General features: G+C 37.9%; 1 protein-coding gene across 7 annotated transcripts; it reads left to right on the top strand.

The window, feature by feature from the left end:
* The first annotated feature begins 1,288 nt into the window (after positions 1–1,288).
* On the top strand, positions 1,289–21,028 carry ZNF248 (zinc finger protein 248). Of its 7 annotated transcripts, XM_067710979.1 has the most exons (7): positions 1,310–1,412; positions 2,364–2,417; positions 3,155–3,256; positions 3,349–3,390; positions 11,613–11,760; positions 12,018–12,113; positions 16,807–21,028. In XM_067710979.1, the coding sequence occupies exons 4-7, from the start codon at positions 3,376–3,378 to the stop codon at positions 18,285–18,287; spliced, it is 1,740 nt and encodes a 579-aa protein (XP_067567080.1). In that variant the 5' UTR covers positions 1,310–1,412; positions 2,364–2,417; positions 3,155–3,256; positions 3,349–3,375; the 3' UTR covers positions 18,288–21,028. The 7 variants fall into 7 exon arrangements, with proteins under 7 accessions (XP_067567083.1, XP_067567082.1, XP_067567079.1 ...); XM_067710982.1 differs by lacking the exon at positions 2,364–2,417 and having other exon boundaries at positions 1,289–1,412; positions 11,634–11,760; XM_067710981.1 differs by lacking the exon at positions 2,364–2,417 and having other exon boundaries at positions 1,289–1,412; positions 16,810–21,028.
* The last annotated feature ends 513 nt before the right edge of the window (positions 21,029–21,541 follow it).

The raw sequence follows: 21,541 nt of genomic DNA, 5'->3' as shown, positions 1-21,541 counted from the left end.
TAAACGTACTGTGGTATCCTGGATTGAATCCTGGATCAGTAAAAGCGCATTAATGGAAAAACGGATGAACTCGGAATAAACTCTGTAGTTTAGTTGATACAATTGTACCCGTATCACTTTCTTAGTTTTGGTAAATGTACCATGGTTATGTAAAATGTTAACAATTAAAGGGACTTCCCTGGTGGTCCAGTGGTTAAGAATACGCCTTCCAATGTAGGAGACTTAGGTTTGATCCCTGGTGGGGGAACAGATCCCACATGCCACAGGGCAACTGAACCCGCACGCGCGGCAACTAGAGAAATCCTCACGCGGCAACTAGAGAAATCCTCACGCTGCAACGAAGGTCCCATGTGTGCCGCAACTAAGACCTGATGCAGCCGAATAAAAATAAATAAATAAATGTTAACAATTAGGTGAAACTGGGTGAAGAGTATATGGGAACTATCTTTGCAACTCTTCTGTAAATCTGTAGTAAAAATAGGTTAAATGACATTGATCAAAAAGAGTTAACTACATATTCTTTTATGAAAAGTTCATCATAAAATAATATACCCATATGCTCATACTGTGCTAAAAATGTCATGAGGATGCCCACATAAAAGAATGTATATTTGGTTCCAGGTAAAGCATTTCTGAGAGATGATAAAGTGCTTTCTTCGTAAGTTTGGTGTGTGAACAGTTTCTTACATAGGAACAGTTTTTATTATTAATACTGAATTGCTAGGTTACTTTTTTCCTCATTCCGCGGAATAACTAGGCTGCTCACAGATATTATTTTAGTTTACATAGATTTACTGTCTAAACTATAGAAGATAAATTTATCAAAACTAAAATAACATCTGTCCACGTTCATAAATTAAATTCATGTACCACTTTGCTTCTCTTGGTTTGTGTCTAGTCGAAAGCGCACACTGCTTTGACATACATCTCTGGGACACGGACAGAATCCAGGGTCCAGGTAGCAGGAGTGAATATATCAGATAGTAATATCTCAATCCAGTCAACAAGGCAGAAACTCTCCCAGCTGATTTCTAAAGGAGTGCGCATGGTGTATACTGGGCAAGGTAATCTTAAAAAACGTACTGAACAATTTATGTGCCAGACGTCATCCTAAGTGCTTTTACAATGTAAACGCCCTTAATCTTCATAAAAACCGTTAGCTAGGTACTGTACTACTATTAGCTAACTTTTGTACAATTTAGGAGTGAGGCATTCCTTCTAAAGGTAGAGCCACTTTTCCAACCCAAGCTGCCAGAAGCCAACTTCCAACTCGCCGCCACCGCCCCACGCTGCTCCCTCCCTCTGCGCATGTGCATCCCCGCCTTCTCCTCCCGGCTCGTCCTTCCCCGGCCTCCAGCCCCTCGTGGGAAACAATCCCTGGCCTCCAGGTCCACGCGGCGAGGGAGCTGCGGGTGAGCCCCAGAGGGTGGGGGCGAGGGCCAAGGGGACCCCGCGCGGCTCGGGGAGCCGGCGGAGGCAGCGGTGCCGGGTGGTAGGTTGGAGCCCCGCGAACATCGGCAGGACCCCAGGAGTCTGCGGCGCCTGCAGAACTGAAGGGACTGCAGGCGGCGGCACCTCTGCCTGGAGAGGCCGGAGTCCCGCGCGGAAACGCGGACTCTCGGGCTCGCTCGGTCCTCGGCTCTTCAGCCCTTGAGCTGAGCGGGCGGCGCCGTCGTGTGGCCGCCCGTGGGGAGTGCGCGTGCGTGACGTGTGCGCTAGGCCCGCGGGGAGGGAGCGGGGTTGTCAAGGGGAGAGCGCGTGCGTGACGTGTGATCTGGGCCTGCGGGGAGGGGCGAGGAATGCGGGGAAGAGCGAGTGCGCGTGCGCGACGTGTGTGTGTGTGTGTGTGTGTGTGTGTGTGTGTGTGTGTGTGTGTGTGTCTCTGTGTGTGTGTGTGTGTGTGTGTGTGTGTGTGTGTGCGCGCGCGTGTGTGTGCTTTACGTAGTGACGTGCCGGGATTACGGGGCGCAGGGAGGATGTGGGAGAGAACGACTGCCCCAGGAAGGGGCTCGGAAATACATGAATTTCCTGGACCAAATAGCCGCTGGGAGATTTGTCTTGCTTAGCTGTAAAATGCAGATATCTGGAGTGCTTGCCCCACTGTGTTGTTTTGAGCGCTCACGTTTTGTTGGCTGCTGTTGTATTTAATTGTTTTGTATGTAATACAGGCGGCTGGAGCTTGGATAAGTCTCTAGGGCCTCCATTCCTCAGTTAATTCGTTTGTGAAATGGGATTGGAGGGGGCTAAACTAGCTAGCCACCAAGGCCTTTTCCTGGCTCTAACATCACCCAGATCCCAAGTTATTATTTATTATGTATTCATTTGTTATTTGTTGTGTATAATCATGACACGGTATCCTGAAGCCATCGAAGGCTGTGTGACGGTGGAAGGTCTGAGACAAATTTAAGAAGAGAGAGGTGAGCTGGAGCTGAGATGGGTGGGCATGCAGGCTGCACAGGAAATGTCACCTGTTTGGAGAGTTTGTGAAGGCATGGTCGGGGTTGAAAGGCTCACCAGCCATAGCTAAGGAAATTCTGTCATTGTCTGTCCCTAACACCTCCTCCTCCCCTCATTCTCCAGTCACTCTTTCCTGAGGTGAGCCGCCCTCAGTGTCCCATTTTTCATGGCATCTAGAGAAATGCTGAGGTTCCTGCTCCCCGGCTGGATAGACGCGCAGGATGGTAGTGCAGGCAGGTCCTTTTTGGGTTATCTGTTGCTTACTTGAAAAATGAAAAAAAAAAAAAAAAAGAATTGAGCCTGAGAAGGTGAGTGCCTGACGTCATGCAATTTGTTAGTGGTAGAATCGAGGTTGAAAGTCAGGTCTGCAGATTCGTGGGCCACTGCCCATTTTGTGACTGTTAGGTCAAAGTTAGTTTTTTTATTAAAAGATCCTTCTGAAAATTGTAAGCAGGTGAGAACATTAAAAAAAAAAAAAGAATTTGCCTTAAACACTCCCATCCCTTTTTTCAGAGGTTTCTTGGATTATCTGACCTCATAGGATTAATGGTGTTAGCAGATAACCAGATGAACAATATGGTTTGAGGTGTTTTTCTCCCCCTACAACATCAGTTTTGGCAGATCCATAGTGTTCCTTCCTTTAGATTACTGTTCAATGTTAAACTCATCTCATGTTTTTAATTTTTCTGTGTCACAGAACCTAAATTGGTAATAAATCAATAAGAAACAAATGTTTACATTCACTCAGTGAAAAGTATCATGTCTAAGCTCAACATAAATCGGAGCCACACATGGACAAGTAAGTATCTTGTGTGTGGAGCTGTGTAGGCAGGTGAATCCAGGAACTACAAGGCAGGTCAAGTTCTTACTTCCTTCTTCCTTCTCCTTCAGCTCTCCCTCCTCCACTAAGAGTGAAAAATGAACAAATCCCAGGTGAGTTTTTTTTTGTTGTTTATTGCCATTTTGTCTTAAAATGCGTTTTCTAAAGTTTCTAAAGGTTTATAAAACCTCATGTTAGCTCATTTGTATTTCTAGCTTAAGTAGCAGGTAGTCCTGGCTTTTGTTTCTGCATTTCCATTTCCATTTCCACCTAATACGTGCAGTCTTGCTTCTTCACCACCACTCACCTGAATCAGTTCTGGAAAAGATCACCAGATTGTAATCAAATCCATGTTTTTGTCTTTGTCTTACTTGACCCTTTTGCAGCATTTGGTACTATTATCCATAGTCTCTTTGTTTTGGAAGTCTCCTCTGTTGTTGTCTATGATACTACCCTCCTAGCTCTCCTTTTCCTAACTTCTGTCCCTCATGAAGTTGGCTTTGCCTTTTGCCCCAACATTGCTTATCTCTGGATTTATTGCTTATCCCCTGCTTATCTATCCTTAGCCAACTGCCCTTCCCAGTATACCTATTTTTCCTGACTGCTTTTGTCTTTTTTTTAAAAAATGAAATAATTTAAACTGTTAGTATATTAACATGGTTTTTAAAAAAAGTAAGTGATACAAAAGAAGTAAGTAAAGGGACTTCCCTGCTGGTCCAGTGGTTAAGACTCCGTGCTTCTACTGTGGGGGGATGTGGGTTCGATCCCTGGTTGGGGATCTGAGATCCCGCATGCTGCTTGGTGCGGCTAAAACATGGAAAAAAAAAAAAAAGTAAGTAAAAATTCACACCCCATCCTCTCTGTAGCTGATGCTTCCTCCAGGTAGGGTGACATTTATTTCTCATCTAAACTGTGACACTTTCACTGAGAGTGAAAGAAGTTTTATTAACAATTATGCTGAGACAGCTGGCATATATTGGGACAGTCCCAGATGAGTTGCAGTGTACTGTCACCCTACTATAGTATACATTATTTCTATTTCTTATTTGTCCTCCCAGTGTTTCTTTATTCAGTTGAAAGAAAATATGTGCTCCCGGCCTTCATTTAAAAGGGAATCTATTATTAGAGCTTCTTAAATTTAGATGCACCTGTACATCCCTGGCAACGTGTTAAAATGCAGATTTTGATTTAGTATATCTGGGTGGGGCCCTGGAGTCTGCATTTCTAATCAGCTCCCAGATGGAGTTGATTCTGCTGCTCAGGGAACCACACTGAGTAATGAGTGTATACACTATTTCCCATTCTTTTTCTTCTTCTTTTTTTTTTTTTTTTCCTTTTTTCACTTCTTTTTTCAGCCTATTCCCAGGGATCTTTCTGTAACAGAACATCTTTGTTTGTTAACAATCACATGGTAATTCAATTGCGAATGTTCCATAGTTTATTAAACTAGTTATTAACTATTTCCAACCTTTTGCTACTACAAACCATGTTTTAATGAATAGCCTTGTACATGTAGGTTTATTCTACCAGATAAATTCCCAGAAGTGAGATTGCCAGGTCAAAGGGTTGAATACAATTGATAAACTTGATCCTTTTGGTGGGATTATAGATAGTATCATTTTGTATTTCCATTGGTACTGCATGATAGTGCTTTTTCTCCATAGCTTCTCCCATAGAAATACGTGGTTCACTTTTGGACTTTGGCAACTGATAGGTAAAAATTAATATTTTATGTACTTTACATCTGTAATTATCTTAACTATGAGAGAGGTTGAAGATTTTTTTCACGCATCTAAAAGGTGTCTTATTTTTATATTTCTGTGAACTGTCTGTTCATATCTTTTGCCCATTTTGCTCTTAGGTTTCTGGCTTTTTTCTTTTTTTCAATGTCTCGTTAGCTCTTTGTATATTAGGGATACTTATGCTTGTCTTTTATATGAGTTATTTTCTGGTATATCATTTGTCTTTTGATGATTGTTCATGTTTTTTTTTTCCCCATGCAGGTATTCTGCTTCGGGATACCACATTTAACTTAGTCATCAAGTTTCCTTAGGCTCCCCTTGGCTGTGACAGTTTCTCAGACTTTCCTTGTTTTTGATGACCTTGTCAGTTTTTGAGGAGTACAAGACAGGTGTTTTGTAGAATGTCCCTCACTTGGGAATTGTCTGCTGTTTTTCTCGTGATTATATTGGGGTAATTGTTTTCGTGTAGAAAGACCACAGAGGTAGAGTGCCATTTGGTAACATCTTATCAGGGTAAATGCTCTTCACATGACTTTTCACTTTTCAACAGATGATGAATCACTTTTGATCACGTGGCTGAGGTCATGTGGTCAACTTTCTCCACTGCAAAGTTATTCTTTTTTCGTCTGTTTTCATACTGTACCCTTTGGAAGAAAGTGGGGAGTTATGCTGCACCTTCTTCATGGTGGAGTATCCACATAAATTATTAGGAGTTCTGCACAGGAGACTTGTGTATTTATTAACTCAGTCAGTGTTTAATATCAATATAAACTCATGGCTAGTTATTTTTTACCTTGTTTATAGTCCAGTACTACCTTGGTCATTTTGTTGCTCAAATTGTTTCAGCTTGGTTATTAAATAGAGCACTTTCAACTGGTTCCTGTGTCTTTCTGATGTACCCCATTATTGTGTTTTTGTTTGAGTACTTCTTCTATACTTTCTGGTAGTAGAAGATATTCCAGGCTCATCTTGTATTTCCTGCCCTAGAATTAGCCATTTTTCCCTGAAGAGCTCTGGTTCCTTTTATTGGAGCATGGTATTAGAAACCAAGATTGGGGGGCTGGATTGCTACTGGTTTCTAATTCCTTAGAGACCCTCTCAGCTGACTGAACAAGAAAATATATATGTATACTAACTCACATGTTTACACATATCTATAAATATTTCAGTATGTAACCGTCTGTGTTTGCATTAAGCTAAGTATTATTTCACACTGATGTCCCCTGCTGTAATCATTATCACATGGAACATTCTAGCGTTCTCTCCTTGCTTGTCTGTAACTCCCATTTTAGCAATCTGTCTACCACCATCCGCACTTCATTTACTTAATTGTTCAGTTCCAGCATACATGTATAAGTGATTTCTGAGTCATTAACCCATGGACTCTTGGTTCCTTCCAGTTTTTGGTCATTATGAATTAAGCTGCTAGAAACATGTAGGTTTTTACATAGACATACATTTTTAAATAGCTAGGGTGTGAAACTGCTTGATCATATGTTAAGACTGTTTAGCTTTGTAAGAAACTGCCAGCCAATTTTACAAAAGTGCTGTATCATTTTACATTCCTACCAACTGTGAATCAGAATTCCTCTTCTGCATCTGGAACTGAAATTGATGTTGTCATTGTTTTGGATTTAACTGTTCCAGTAGGTGTGTCATGGTATCTCATTTTTGTTTTAATTTATATTTCCCTAATGACAGATGATATTGAGCATTTGTTCATAAATTTATCTGCTATCCATATGTCTTTGCTTGACATGTTTATTCATATCTTTGGTCCATTTTTCTATTAGGTGATTTGTTTTCTTACTATTGAGTTTTCAGAGTTCTTTTGCGTATTTTGAATGTAACTTCTTTATTAGATATATATGTTGCAAATATTTTCTTCCAGTCTGTGGCTTGACCTTTCATTTTCTTACAAATGGCTTTTGCAGGGCAAAATATTTTATTTTAAATGAAACCCAACCCATGTATTTTTTTAATGGAATGTGCTTTTTTCTGTTGTATTTAAAAACTCATCACCAAATCCAAGATCACATAGATTTCCTATGTTCTATATTGTCTTCTAGAAATTTAATAGTTTTGCATTTTACTTCTAGGTCTGTGATTCATTTTTAGTTAATATTTGTATAAGGTGTAAGGTCTGTGTCTAGGTTCATTTTTTTGCATAGATGTACAGTTGTTGAAGAATCATTTGTTGAAAGGTTATCTTTTCTCCATTTAAATGCCATTGTGCCTTTGTCAAAAATCAGTTGACTATATAAAACAAACTAGTGAATATAACAAAAAAGAAACAGACTCACAGATATAGAGAACAAACTAGTGGTTACCAGTGGAGAGAGGGAAGGGGGAGGGGCAGGATGGGGTAGGGAATTAAGTAGAAACTAGTATGTATAAAATAAATAAGCTACAGAGATATACTGTACAACATAGGAAATATAGCCAATATTATATAATAACTATAAATGGAATATAATCTTTACAAATTGTGAATCACTATGTTGTACACCTAAAACTTATATAGTAGTGTACATCAGCTATACCTCAATTACAAAAAAAAAAAAAATCAGTTCACTATATATCAGTGGATCTGTTCCTGGGACCTCTGTTCTGTTTCACAGATCTGTGTCTCTTTCAACAATAACACACTGTCTTGGTTACTTGTAGTTTTATATGTCTTGAATCAGGTAATGTATATCCTCTTTTTCCTTCTTCCATATTACGTTGGCTATTCTAGGTCCTTTACCTTCCTGTTTAAATTTTAGAATCATTTTTTCAGTGTCTACAAAATAGCTGGGATTTTTATTTGAATTTCACTGAATTTATAGATTAAGTTGGAAGGAATTGACATGTTAACAATACTGTCTTCTGATTGATGAATGTGGAATATCTCTCCATTTATTTAGATCTTCGATTTCTTCCATCAGTTTTTGTTTTTCTGCATATCCCTGAAATATATTGTGTTAGATTTATATTTGAATACTTTGTTTTTGGTGGTCATATTGTAAATGGTATTTTTTTCATTCAAAAGTTTGAAATTCCAATTGTTTATTCTGATATGGGAAAACAGTTGACTTTTTAATATTGACCTTATATCCTATGATGTTGCTATATTTGCTTATTACTTCCAGGATTTTTTTTCTTTTTCTTTTTGTAGATTCTTTGGGACTTTCTACATAGACAATGTTGACTTCAAATAAAGACAGTTTTATTTTTTCTTTCTAATCACATTTCAGTTTTTTATTTTATTTCAGTTTTTTTTTTCGCGATATGCAGGCCTCTCACTGTTGTGGCCTCTCCCATTGCGGAGCACAGGCTCCGGACGCGCAGGCTTAGCAGCCATGGCTCACGGGCCCAGCCGCTCCGTGGCATGTGGGATCTTCCCGGACCAGGGCACAAACCTGTGTCCCCTGCATCAGCAGGCAGACTCTCAACCACTGCGCCACCAGGGAAGCCCTTTTTGTTTGTTTTGTCTTGTTGTAGGTCTTTCTGTACTAGCTAGGACTTGAATAGGAGTACTAAGACAGGACATCCTTGCCCTGTTCCTGCACTTAGGGGAAAAGTGTCCAGTCTCGTAACATTAAGTATGATGTTAGCTTCTTCATTAAGTCGGGAAAGTTCCCCTCTATTCCTAGTTTGCTGAGAGTTTTTATCATGAATGACTGTAGGATTCTGTCAAATGCTTTTTCTTCATTAATTGATATGATCATGTAATTTTTCTTCTTTGGCTTATTGATATGTTGGATTATATTGATTGATTTTTTTTTTTAATGCTGACCCAGCCTTCCATACCTGCAATAAATTCCACTTGGTTATGGTTTGTATTTCTTTTTATACATTGTCAGATTTGATTTGCCAATATTTGAGAATTTTGGCATCTATGTTATTGAGAGACATTAGTCTTTATTTTTTTCATAATGTCTTTATCTAGTTTTGGTATTAGGGTAATGTTGGCCTCATGTAATGAGTTTGGAGGTGTTATTTACCAGAGGAGATTATGGAGAATTGTTATTAATTTTTCCTTAAATGTACAGTAGAATTCACCAGTGACGCCATCTGGGTTTGGTTCTTTCTATTTTGGAAGTGTTTTAATTATTGATTCAGTTTTTTTTTTTTTAACAGAAATGAGTCTATGCAGGTTATCTGTATCTCCTTGTGTGAATTTGGTAGCTGTGTCTTTTAAGGAATTTGTCAATTTCATCTATGTTACCAATTTTTCAGGAATAGAATTATTTGTAGTATTCTCTTATTATTTTTTTAATGTCATTAGGCTTAGTAGTGTCAACCTATCTTTCATTTCTGAGATTTCCAATTTGCCTCTTTTTTCTTTTTTTCTTGGTTAGATTGGAGGTTTATTAATTTTATTGATCTTTTCAAAGAAGCAACTTTGAGTTTCATTGGCTTTTTGTATTTTTTTCACATTTTCAATTTAATTGATTTATTCTAATTTTTATTATTTCCTTTACTTTGCTTGGTTTAGGCTTAATTTGCCTTTTTTCTCTAGTTTACTAAGATAGAAGCTTAGGGTTTTGATTTTTAATCTTTTCTAATGTATACATTTGATGCTATAAATGTCCTCTGTGCACTGCTTTCACTGCATCGCACAAATTTTGATACATGGTATTTTCATTTTTATTCCATTTCATTTAAAATATTTTAAAATTTCTTTTGAGACTTCTTTGACTTATAGGTTATTATAAGTTGACTTATAGGTTATTTAAAACTTATAGGTTAGACTTATAGGTTATTTATAAGTATGACTTACAGGTTATTTATAAGTATGTTGTTTAATTTTCAACTCTTCGGGATTTTTCAGTTATCTCTTGCTTATTGATTTCTATTTAATTCCATTGTGGTCTGAGAACGTATTTTGTATGATAGCTGTTGTTTTAAATTTGATAAGGTGTGTTTTGTGGCCAGGACTATGGTCTATCTAGGTGAATGGACCATATGAGCTAGAATAGAATGATAGAATGTGTGTTTTATTTTTTTGGGTGGAATATTCTACAGATGCCAGTTAGATCATGTTGATTGATAGTGCTGTGAAGGTCATCTGTATACTTACTGATTTTCTGCCTGCTCAATCGCTCAAGATAGAAGACCCCAACTATGGTTTTAGATTTGTCTATTTCTCCTTTCATTTCTATCAGTTTTTGCTGTATGTATTTTGATACTCTTTTATTAGACGAATATGTTTCAGATTGTGTCTTCTTTCTCTAATATGATTTGAACCCATCTAATGGTTCTTAATTTCAGATATTGTAATTTTCAACTTTGGAATGCCCATTTTATGCACGTATGTATGTACCTGTGTGTGTTTGTATACACATGTATCAGAGGTCCCCAAGACCATCACCAGGTTCAGTGATTTGCTAAGATGACTCAGTATGTAGTTGTACTTACTGCTATCATTTATTGAAGTGAAAGGGTACAAAGCACAATCAGCAAAGGGAAAAGGCACATGGGCATAGTCCAGAGGACACCAGGCACAAGCTTCTAAGAGTCTTCTCCCAGGACACACCTAAGTCCTCTAGCAGTGAGATGTGGCAATTGATGTGAAATGTCTGCCAGGGAAGCTTAACAGACACTCAGTGTTCAGCATGTTTATCAGGGGCTAGTAACATAGGTACTTTCTGCTTAGCATATAACAGAATTCCAGACTCCAGAAGGAATGTATGTGTGCAGCAAAAACCATATTGTTTACACAAACAGTTTAGGCTCAGTGAACCATTCTTATTAAGGACTGGTAAGAACCCTCCTGAAATCCAAGTTCCCAGATGCCAGCCGAGGAACACCCTTGTAGCAGATCGTTCAGAGGATAGCAGTCTCAGGCCTGCTCTGTTAATTCTTTCTCCACAACACACATACCACATATCTGTTGAACTTCTCCCATCCTTTCATTTATTTTGTTCATATTTTCCTCTATTTTATTGAACCTATTAATCATAATTCATTTTGAAGTTCTTGTTTGTTCCAATATCTGAGTGTCCTATGGGTACGCTTTTATTTTCTTTTTTTCCTTGGTTTTTGTCTCTTCATATAACATGAAATTTTTTATTGGATGCCAAACATTGTATTTAACAACACAAATATTGGTAGAGGCTCCAGAAAATGATCTCTTTTAGCAGAGAGGATTCATCCGTTTCTCTGTTGGGCAGGTAGAGTACAGGACTGGTCACTTTAATCAGTCACGGGTTGAGCTTGGTTAGGGCCTGTACCATATTAATTTTAATCCCTCTGTTCATTTTAACAACGGAAAGTTTTACTTCCTTAGTGACAGTTAACTTTATAATATAAAAGATAATATGAAAGAACATTTTCTTGGTAACCCCAGTCTACTTTGTGCATAATGCTAGCTCCTACAGTGTCTAATTTAATAAATGTTAATGTGTATGTCTCCTTATCAGGAATAACAGTTGTAGCAACTAGTTCCACCCCCTTAGTGGAAACTCAATTTGTACAAGATATTACTTTTTTCCTACATAGAATAGCATAAAAGAAGGCAATCCTATATACCAATTTTTAGTAAACTCTAAAGAGATTGGTTCTTTTAAATATTTACCACTCATAGAGCTCTGACAATTTCATTATAGAAAAGGAATATACTGTTACAGGAACAAGTGTCATTCAAAGATGTGTGTGTGGACTTCACCCAGGAAGAGTGGTACCTGCTGGATCCTGCTCAGAAGATACTATACAGAGACGTGATCCTGGAAAATTACAGCCATCTTGTCTCAGTAGGTAAGAATTTTTTCTCCATGTGAACGAGGAGCATGCATTTCTTAGTTGATGAAACATAAGAACTCCCTGTGGAATTTTCTGATGGAGATTCAAGGGATCAGATGACTGATCCCTTTTGGCCACTATAAAGAATGGTTTGGTTCATTTAGGCACCTCTTTTAGGTAGCTCCTGAAGCTATACATTTCTTCCCTATCATTTTTTCAGAGTCCCCGAAGCCAGGCTGTTCAGCTATAGTCGTGTGTTATTTTCTTTACAGGGAATTGCATTACTAAGCCAGAAGTGATCTTCAAGATCGAGCAAGGAGAAGAACCTTGGATATTAGAGGAAAGATTCCCAAAACAGTGCCGCTCAGGTGAGTTAGTGAGTTCACAGGCAGATGGAAGCCAGAGGAAATGAGATCTTAGGGCACTGGTTTATGGTTTATTAACTTTGAACTATTTTTCCAAAAAAACATTTTTTAGCCCCAGACCTTTGGAAGTGATTAAGGACAGTTGGCCCACATCCCTTTGTTACCTTAATCACATTCCTCCATATGTCACTTTCACTCATAAATGCTTCCCTTTGTTATTTGACATTTTAGAGTGATTTACCTATATCCATAATCCAAACTCATTTGGCTTCATCTGAGATAATTTTTCTTGGTTACTTTATCTTTTAAAATTGTTCACCTTCTCTTTTAAAATTGTTCACCTTTTCTGTATTGTCTTTGGACATCTCTTGTTAGGTAGTATGTATTCATGCAATACTTCCATATATTCATTTAACAAATATATGCTGAGCGCCCAATATGACCCAACTATGTTTATAGGTAATTAAAAGAATGTCCCTATTATCACAGAGTGTCTATTACAGTGAGGGACAGAAAAGCATACGTGTGTGTATAGGTATAGGTGTGTGTATGTGTACGGAGTTATACATGCTTGTATACACACACATGTTGTTGGGTGGTGATAAATACTGTAGAGAGTTAAAGTAGTGAAAAGGGGGTTGGAGAATGATGGCATGTGCTATTTGGTATGGAAGTCAAGGGAAAACCTTTTTGATGAGGTCCACAATAGACAAGTCTCTAAAAAATTAAAATGTGAGCTCTGTGGATTCTGAGTATTCCAGACAGAGGGAACATCAGGTGCTGAACTTCTCAGACAGTTGTGCTCTTAGGGTGTTTGAGGAATGGCAAGGATGTCAGTGTGGCTGGAGGTGAGAAGGCCTGGGGGAGATTGGTAGTAGATGATGTCATAAGTAGCATGTACCATGGGAGACCCATTAATTTTATTTTGAGTGAGGTGGGAAATCCTCAGGCTTTTTTGAGTAAACATAAATCAGATTAAGCTATAAGATTGGATTTACAGTTTTAAAGGATCTCTCTGACTTCTTTGTGGTGAACATGTGGTGGGTAGATGATGCTTAGGCACGATCAAGGAAGGAATAACAGGACACTACTATGTACTCGGGAGGAGAGAGGCTAGTGGCTAAGGCTATGTTGGAAGTGCTGAGAAATGGTGGATTTGTACATATATCTTGGAGATGAGGCCAAGAGGATTTGCTATTGGGTTGGATACAGAGTGTGAGAGAGAGAGGAGTTGAGCATGACTCCAGTGATTTGTCTCAAGCACCTGATAACTTAGCGTACCATTTACTGAGATAGAGAAAATTTGGAGGAGAGATTATAGGGGAGTTACTACAAATTTTACATTTGGACACAAGAAGCTGAGGTAACTGTTAGAATCTGGTATTGAAAAGGCGATTTCATATATACATCGTGTGAAGTACATAATGAGACCAGACCTAGAAGTATCCATTCGAAAGGCATCAGCTTTAGGTGGTGTTAAAGGTTGGGGCTAGATGAAGAGTTTTAGATTAGAGATTGGCAAACTTTTTTGTAAAAAACCAGAGAGTAAATATTTTAGGCTTCGTGGGCCACACATGGTCTCAGTTGCTGCTGCTGCTCTTCCTCCTCCTCTTACCTCTTCCTCTTCCTCCTCACTCCTCTCTGCTGCCTCTTCTGTTGTTTTCCCTCTAAAAACATAAAAAACATTCTGAGTTCTAGGACCACTGCCTTATAATCATAGTTTGCTGTCTCCTTTTCTAGAGAGTGATTGTAAATGAGAGAGGTAGTCTTGGGATGGTACCACTTTTACAAGGTGTGTAAATCCATTAAATCTCGTCATTAGAGGAGACTGAGAGGAAGTCTGAGGTACAAGAAAATTAGAGAGCCTGGTTTCCCAGGGGTCAAATAAGGAACATTGAACCATCCATTACTGCCTTAAATGGCAACCATGGGATCAGGGTATGGAACCCGTTATCCCCTATTACTAGTTTTTTCAAATACTCCTGATATTGTTTTCCTTTCTATCTTTTTCATGTCTTCATTTTCTCACTTTTCACTGATGTCACTCAAAACCATAACTGTGTCTCTGTTCTGTCGTTCCTGACTTGATCTAATTCCTAATTGGTTTTTATTTTTTTACCTAAAGCATCCAATTTATCTTTCACTAACCTAACACAATTGCTCCTTATTAATAAATGAATTTACAGTCTCCTTCCATTGACTGTCACAATGTGGTCCTGTTCTATATATCTCAGTCTTTCTTTCTGCTCTTCAGAGTTTATACTAAAACTCATACTATCTTACGTCTTAAATTTCACTTATTAATATTTTATCCTTTTTCTATAACTTTTACTTTTATTTTGCCTTTTCAGAAACTTAATTAAAATTGTAAATGTAAAGTGTTTAAATATTGCATGGTATATAGTAATGGCTTGTTATTATTTCACTTATTTTAAGTTAGAGATCAATTTTTTGCTGCAACTTAAATAGTCCATATTTTGTAACCCTAACCCACTAGTATCTGTATCCCCAAAACTCAGACCTGACCATATGACTGCTGCTTGGGGTTTCTATCATTGTTGAGATTTTGTTTTCCCAAAGAGAAGGCCCTTTCATATTTTTCCTGATTCTGATATTTTAATAATTACTTTGTTGAGCCAAGTTTAGAAGAGATCACTCTTTTTCATCTATTCAGAAAGCATTCTATAGTACTCTTCCTAAATGCACATTTCCTTATTTTGTCCTCATGTACAGGTTGGAAGTAATTCATATGCACATTACTTTCTAAGAATGATTAATGTACCGTGTCCTCAATGAAGTCAGAGGAAACAGGATTTTGGTAACACCTGTCAAGAGCTAGACTGTGGTCATGACAAAGGATTTAGCATTGAGCACTGGATTTGTTTTATTTTACAGTGAATTAAACAGACAGTAACTTCTTCTAAGGCAGCAAGTGGAAGCTAAACATGGTAGGGATGTTGTAGAGTTTGTTGGCTTTTGTTCTTTTATTAATATTTTTGTGGTTTGTTGTTTTAAATTAAAGTAAGTAGCATTTCCTGAAGGATGTCCAGGTCCCAAGGAGAGCCAAGGCTGGAGTGTAGCTAATTAAGTGAAATGTGTGTTTTTAGGAATGAACAGTTTATGAGCGCTCCAGCTAGAGTTGCACAGATAGTTTTTAATGGATTTGTGGAATTGTGATTTGAGCTCTTACTGTGAATCTAGTTTTTGTTTTGATTTGTGTTTGCCAGTATGAAAACTATTATCAGTTAGCCTTTGGAGCAGTGGGCTCAGGACTGTTCTAGATTTTTTTTTAACACGTAATTAACATTGTTGCATTGGGTACCAACAGTAAAGTATAGACAAGAATTTTTTATGATAAAGTTTGTTGAAGGTCTCAGAACCATATAGAAAAATGTGATCATTATGGGTCTCACCAGTAAGTAAAAGCCACAGATGAGGCTAGATATGAAAGCAGAAAACCTCACTGTAAAGATAAACCTAGATATAAAAGCAGACTTAAAAATCAGTATTGCTTCAGAAACAAAATTGTTATGGGGGAAAGTAGACCAGCAGACTGAAGTAAAGAAACATATGACTTGATGGTTGGGACAACTTCATTAACAGCTGTGAGAAAACCAAATGAACCTGGTCGTTTTGCAGAGATGGTCTGCCCCTCCTCTATTTTGTATTTCCTGTTGGACATTTGTGTTGTTGTGAATCACAGCTAGATAGAGAGTTAGAGTCTGGGTTAAAGCACTGTCCCTTAAAACATGAGGAAATAGGTGCTTTCAGAAATTTATTTTGATGTTGCTATATCAAATGGGAAAAAGAGGAATGGCAACATGCATATTAGTGAGGATCCTACCACAGTAATCAAGGTGTGGGAAGATAAGGACAAGAAACCATAATCTGTCTCTGTCAAACTGAGTGCTTCCTCTAATATGTTTCTCAGACAGCCTATTTTCCTTTAAAAAAACTAAACAAAAACAAAAAACCTCCTTTGTTGAACTCATCCAGTTCTCGGAGTTTCCTGCTCCCTACATGAACAATGCTCAGAAAATCTCCATCCATTGCTCACTGTGTCTTGAGTTCATTTCATCTTCTCTAGCCTGCTGCTCTTACAGCATTAAAAAAAATAATTATTCCTTGTGAATTAAAGGAAAAACTAGATCCTGGGCTAGCGGACAATTCTTCTGAACCTGAGGAAGTTGGTGTTTTCAGAACTTTAGGCTGGTGTTGATGTGTAGAGTAGAAGCAAGTACTCTAGTAGGAATCCCACCCAGCAATCAGTGTCTGAGGGGATTAGGACTAGACTGTTCTGTCTCCACCAAACATAGTTCATCCCCTGAAAGCCCTTGTCTGCTAATCTTCAGTGTCACTTTATTCAGTGTTCAGTGTCTCTGTTGGGCTCACTCCATTCTCTTGAGCTTCCTGATTTCTGAATCAAGCACTCACCGGTTCCCTGTGCTTTGAATTTACTTCACCTTTTTCTGTCCAGCTTTAAAGGTTATATTAATAAAGTATTCCACTGCAGTGTGTATTTATTTTCCACTCAAACTAGAAGTGTAAAGGAAATGTATACTTGGATTTAGTTTACACCAGAAAACTGAGCCTAAAACAAAAGAATCGACTGCGTAATAGGGCATTAGTGTAAAAGTCCAATTCCATTAGAAATGTACTAGGATTTATAAGACGTGGTTATTTTTCTCATTTCTAGAAGACTGGAAAGTTGATGACCTGATAGAGAGCAGCCAGGAAAATGAAGATGAACATTTTTGGCAACTTGCTTTCACCAACCAAACGTTAAGTACAGATAGTGGTGACAGAGTAAGGAAAACTTTAAATCTAGGTACAGACTCTGTTCCTTCAAGAAATTTTCTGTATAAGATATGTGACACATGTGAAATGAGTTTGAAAAATATTTCAGGCTTAATTATTAATAGAAAGAACTATTCTGGAAAGAAGCCTGATGAGTATAATGTATATGAGAAATTGCTCCTTGATATTCGGCATGAGAAAACTCCTACTGGAGGGAAATCTTATAAATATAATCAAAAAAAGAATCGTAGTCTGGATCTCACTCAGCCAATTTTTGACCCACCTTTTGAATATAATGAAAATGGACAAGGCTGCCATGGGGAGGCAGACTCTTTCACAAACAAGAAAGCTCAGATAGGAGAGACACACTGTAAGTATAATGAATGTGGAAGAACTTTCATCCAAAGTTTAAAGCTTAATTTATCTCAGAGAACTCATTTGGAAATGGAGCCATATGAATGCAGTATTTGTGGGAAGTCCTTCTATATGGATTTAAGATTGGGGCATCAGAGAGCTCTTACAGGGGAAAATCCTTATAATGAATATGGGCAGATTTTCTGTGACAGTTCAGCTTTCGTTATCCATCAGGGAAATTACACAAGAAGGATCCCCCATGAATATAAAGTAAGTCACAAAATGTGGGAAAAGTCAACCCTCTTTAGACATCAGATAGTACACATGGGGGAAAAACCTTATGAGCACAATGAAAATGGAAATACTTTCAACAAGAAGTCACATCTCACCCAACTTCGAAGAGCTCACTCAGGAGAAAAAACCTTTGAATGTGGTGAATGTGGGAAAACATTCTGGGAGAAGTCAAACCTCACTCAACATCAGAGAACACACACAGGAGAGAAACCCTATGAATGTACTGAATGTGGGAAGGCCTTTTGTCAGAAACCACATCTTACCAACCATCAGCGAACACATACAGGAGAAAAACCCTATGAATGTAAGCAATGTGGAAAAACGTTCTGTGTGAAGTCAAACCTCACTGAACATCAGAGAACACACACAGGGGAGAAACCCTATGAATGTAATGCATGTGGAAAATCCTTCTGCCACAGGTCAGCCCTAACTGTGCATCAGAGAACACACACAGGAGAGAAACCCTTTATATGTAATGAATGTGGGAAATCCTTCTGTGTGAAATCAAACCTCATTGTACATCAAAGAACTCACACAGGAGAGAAACCTTATAAATGTAATGAATGTGGGAAAACCTTCTGTGAGAAATCAGCTCTCACTAAACATCAGAGGACTCATACAGGGGAGAAACCCTATGAGTGTAATGGATGTGGGAAAACCTTTAGTCAGAGGTCAGTACTCACTAAACATCAGAGAATTCACACAAGGGTGAAAGCTCTTTCAGCATCCTGAACATTCTGAAGCCTTTATCCACTCTTTCAAATTTGTTATACAGGTTTTTAAAATGAGATTAATGAAACCCAAAGAATGCCACAAATTATTAGAAAGTGAAGTTTTGTTGTGCTTCAGATAATTAGTACTAGAATGAAACCTTATAATGTTTTGAATATGTGAAAGCTTTCAAGAAAAATTAAAACCTTCCATCAGAAAATTTATATTGAGGGGAAATTCATTTAAATAATATGGCAAAAACCTTTATCTCAGATTTATGTTGTGTAGTGCCATATTCTGGATGTGATGCCGAAATTGTATTGTAAATCTAATGGATGATACTCTTTTATAGTCATATTCACAGAATCATAAGTTTAAAAAAGTTAAATGACAACAGCATTAAACATTTATGTGAAGAGTCCTTGATGTTTGCAGGCCTTATGTGAGTATGCTAATATCATAGAAATTTGAGGTATTCTTGATATGTATATTAGAGCCCAACATGCTTGTGAAGAGAAACTCTGAACCCTTAGTTAAGTAACTATTATGGTCTATATTAATATTTCCCACACTAGATATCATCAGTGTCTTTATAGGTTGACACAATTATGTACATATGGATATGTAAATATGTTTATACACACATACCAACACACAGTGGTGTACTGCAGTAAGCTTATACTGGCTTGCAAGTACTGCTGATTGTTAAATTTTCAGGAATTTTGTGAGCCAGTTGTTAAAAAGAGTCATTATTTAAAAATTAAACTATATAAACTTACAGTTAAATATTAAAAAAGCAAGGTAATAAGTACTCAACACTCATTACTTCCTAATTATTTTACAGTATTTTGCTGTTATCTTTGTTCTTTAGGTTATTTGTATTGTTGAATCTGCATGGTGAATACTGTATAATGATGTGCTACTGGACATCTCTTCCCAGCTCTACATTCAGTGCCATCATGTTGGTAGCTTGGCTTTAGTGGGAGTATTTACACCATGATAATTGGCAAACTCTACAAATCAGGGTTTTGTTTTCTCAGAGAACCTGTAGTCACATATTTACAGTAGCACATCACTGTGTATTTATGAAAATACATTTGGAAAATTTAAAGTACAAGCCACATACCCCTTTTTCCGTTTTCTGATATAAATAAATGGCTATGGCCATTATTGCTGAATGGCCTCTTGAATAAAGAAGCCAAAATATGTTTTTGTGAGGTTTTTAACTACCTCTGCATCAATCCTATTCTAAATACTACCAGAGTCTCTCTGTAGTATGGCCAGTATATGCTATTTTACAACCATATTGCTTACCTTTCTTCTGACTTTGCTGGCATATGTGAATGAGTATGGCCATTTTTACTGAGCTTCCACTTCCATAAAAGAGCCAAACAATATTTTTCTGAGGTAACTCAGCTGCCTTGGGTCAGTCAATAATGCAAATGCTATTAATAACAACGATATTTACATAAATTTCGCAAAGGTTAACATCAGTTATGAACAGTAATGCTCACTGCATTCTACAAATAAAAAGTAGTGGTGTATAATGAAATGCCTCTGTCATATTCTTGGTGCTTTGTTGCTGTATCTATTTAGGCATGATGTGTGTAACCCGAGTTGTATGTAACAAAGGAACTATGTATTTAATTTAATAGACTGTAATATACTGTCTCTCTCTCCTTTGTCTTAGTGTTTCCTTTGCTTCCTTGGAACACATTGAAAGCAGTTCCAAGAGATACTGCCCACCCAACAGCCAATTCCTACTTCTTAGTTGCTGGGCTGTTTTGTCTCTTTGTCCGTCCTTCCCCCAGATGATTTAGGGGTAAATCCACATTAGTCTAAGTTAATCATGAATATTCTATTCTAATGATTTTGTTGGGATGGACATGGGAGCAGTGAGATATTTGGAAAATATTCTGCAGTGCTTTGGGGAAAGATCTCAGTGATAAAGTATTGTCATGACATGGGAAGAGATTGTCTCTCTTCTGCTGGACATTTTCATGTCTGTATGTTACACTAGATTATAGTTGTGACCCTGAAGGACAATAGCCTGAAGATAACAGTACACAAGATGGGAAAAGCCTGGCTCAGAGATGACGTCACTAAGCTGCACAACTCTTTTTGGACCTGCTCTCTACTAGGAGTTTGTATTACTGTGGCAATAAGTGGCTTCTTATTTATTCTCAGGGATGTCTGTTACTTAGACCTGAAGGCAGTTCCCTGATACAGATGAATTCTTGTCTAAGTGTTAATGTTCTATACAGCAATTTTAGGGAAGAATTACTTCTTTTGACAAGTTAGTATAGGGATGGCTGTTAGTATCAGCCATGGTTCTGGTGAAAAACAGAATTCTGCTTCAACTAAGAAGACTTTAGTGGCAGACTTATTACAGTACAGTAGTTTGGGCCAAAAACAAGGGATATTGAAGCACCTAGAGACTAGTGTCACCAGGAAGCCATTACCATTCTAAGTCCTTAAGGGGCAAAGGATGGAAGCAAGTGTTACCAGAGCCCAATAAGAGCTGCTCTTATGGAGGAGGGGCCTCCTCATAGGAGATATTGTCACTACCAAAATTTTGGCACCAAATCCCCAGAGCCCTCAGGTGCCACGTGCAGGTGAGCACAAGTGGGCTTAGAGAATGTAGAAGGGAAGGTCTGGGTGGAGCTATTGGAGAATAAGCATCACAATGTTTTTTATTCCTGTAAATTCCTATATAAAGGCTCAGTATTAGAAATAAAGTTATTCTACTCGTTGAAAGTTAAGTGTTTCTGCCTCATTGTGCTGTTACGTTGTCATAAAGTAAATTCCTTTTGGAACTGAGCACTGTGGCAGGTATGTCTTTCCTTTGGCATATGTGAAGCAGACATGTTAAACTGATTATTCATATAGCCCTACATGGTGTTTCTTGTCATAGTTGTGTGAGGTTAGCAGCTCTCTGTTCTTCCAAATAGCCAGTCCTCTGCACTGTTTGATTAATTCATCCTTTTTCTTGTTGGCTTGATATGACCAGTAGGGATAACTGGTTACCCCCCTCGAGAGCATAATAAGAGTAGGTGTTTACCTCACATATTATAATGAGTACATTTTTGTGTGGATTTTTAATTGAAATATAATATTTTGACAGTATTTCTGATTGGCAAAATTCAAATGCCCATAAAATAAGACTCCAGTGTATTATAAATTCTCTATAGGTAGATATATATGGATTAAAATACATGGCAAAAGGCCCAGGATACCTGCTGAACTAAAAGCCAATAGTTACTTTGGGGGAGGTA

This window comes from Pseudorca crassidens, chromosome 16, assembly GCF_039906515.1.
Source record: "Pseudorca crassidens isolate mPseCra1 chromosome 16, mPseCra1.hap1, whole genome shotgun sequence".
NCBI classification, from domain to species: domain Eukaryota; kingdom Metazoa; phylum Chordata; class Mammalia; order Artiodactyla; family Delphinidae; genus Pseudorca; species Pseudorca crassidens.
This window is presented reverse-complemented; position numbering and strand designations above follow the sequence as displayed.

Bases quoted from the DNA above. Each gene is read 5' to 3' on its own strand.
- ZNF248 (XM_067710978.1), top strand. The intron at 11,761-12,017 runs GTAAGAATTTTT...TTTTCTTTACAG, and splicing joins CAGCCATCTTGTCTCAGTAG to GGAATTGCATTACTAAGCCA. The intron at 12,114-16,806 runs GTGAGTTAGTGA...TCTCATTTCTAG, and splicing joins CCCAAAACAGTGCCGCTCAG to AAGACTGGAAAGTTGATGAC.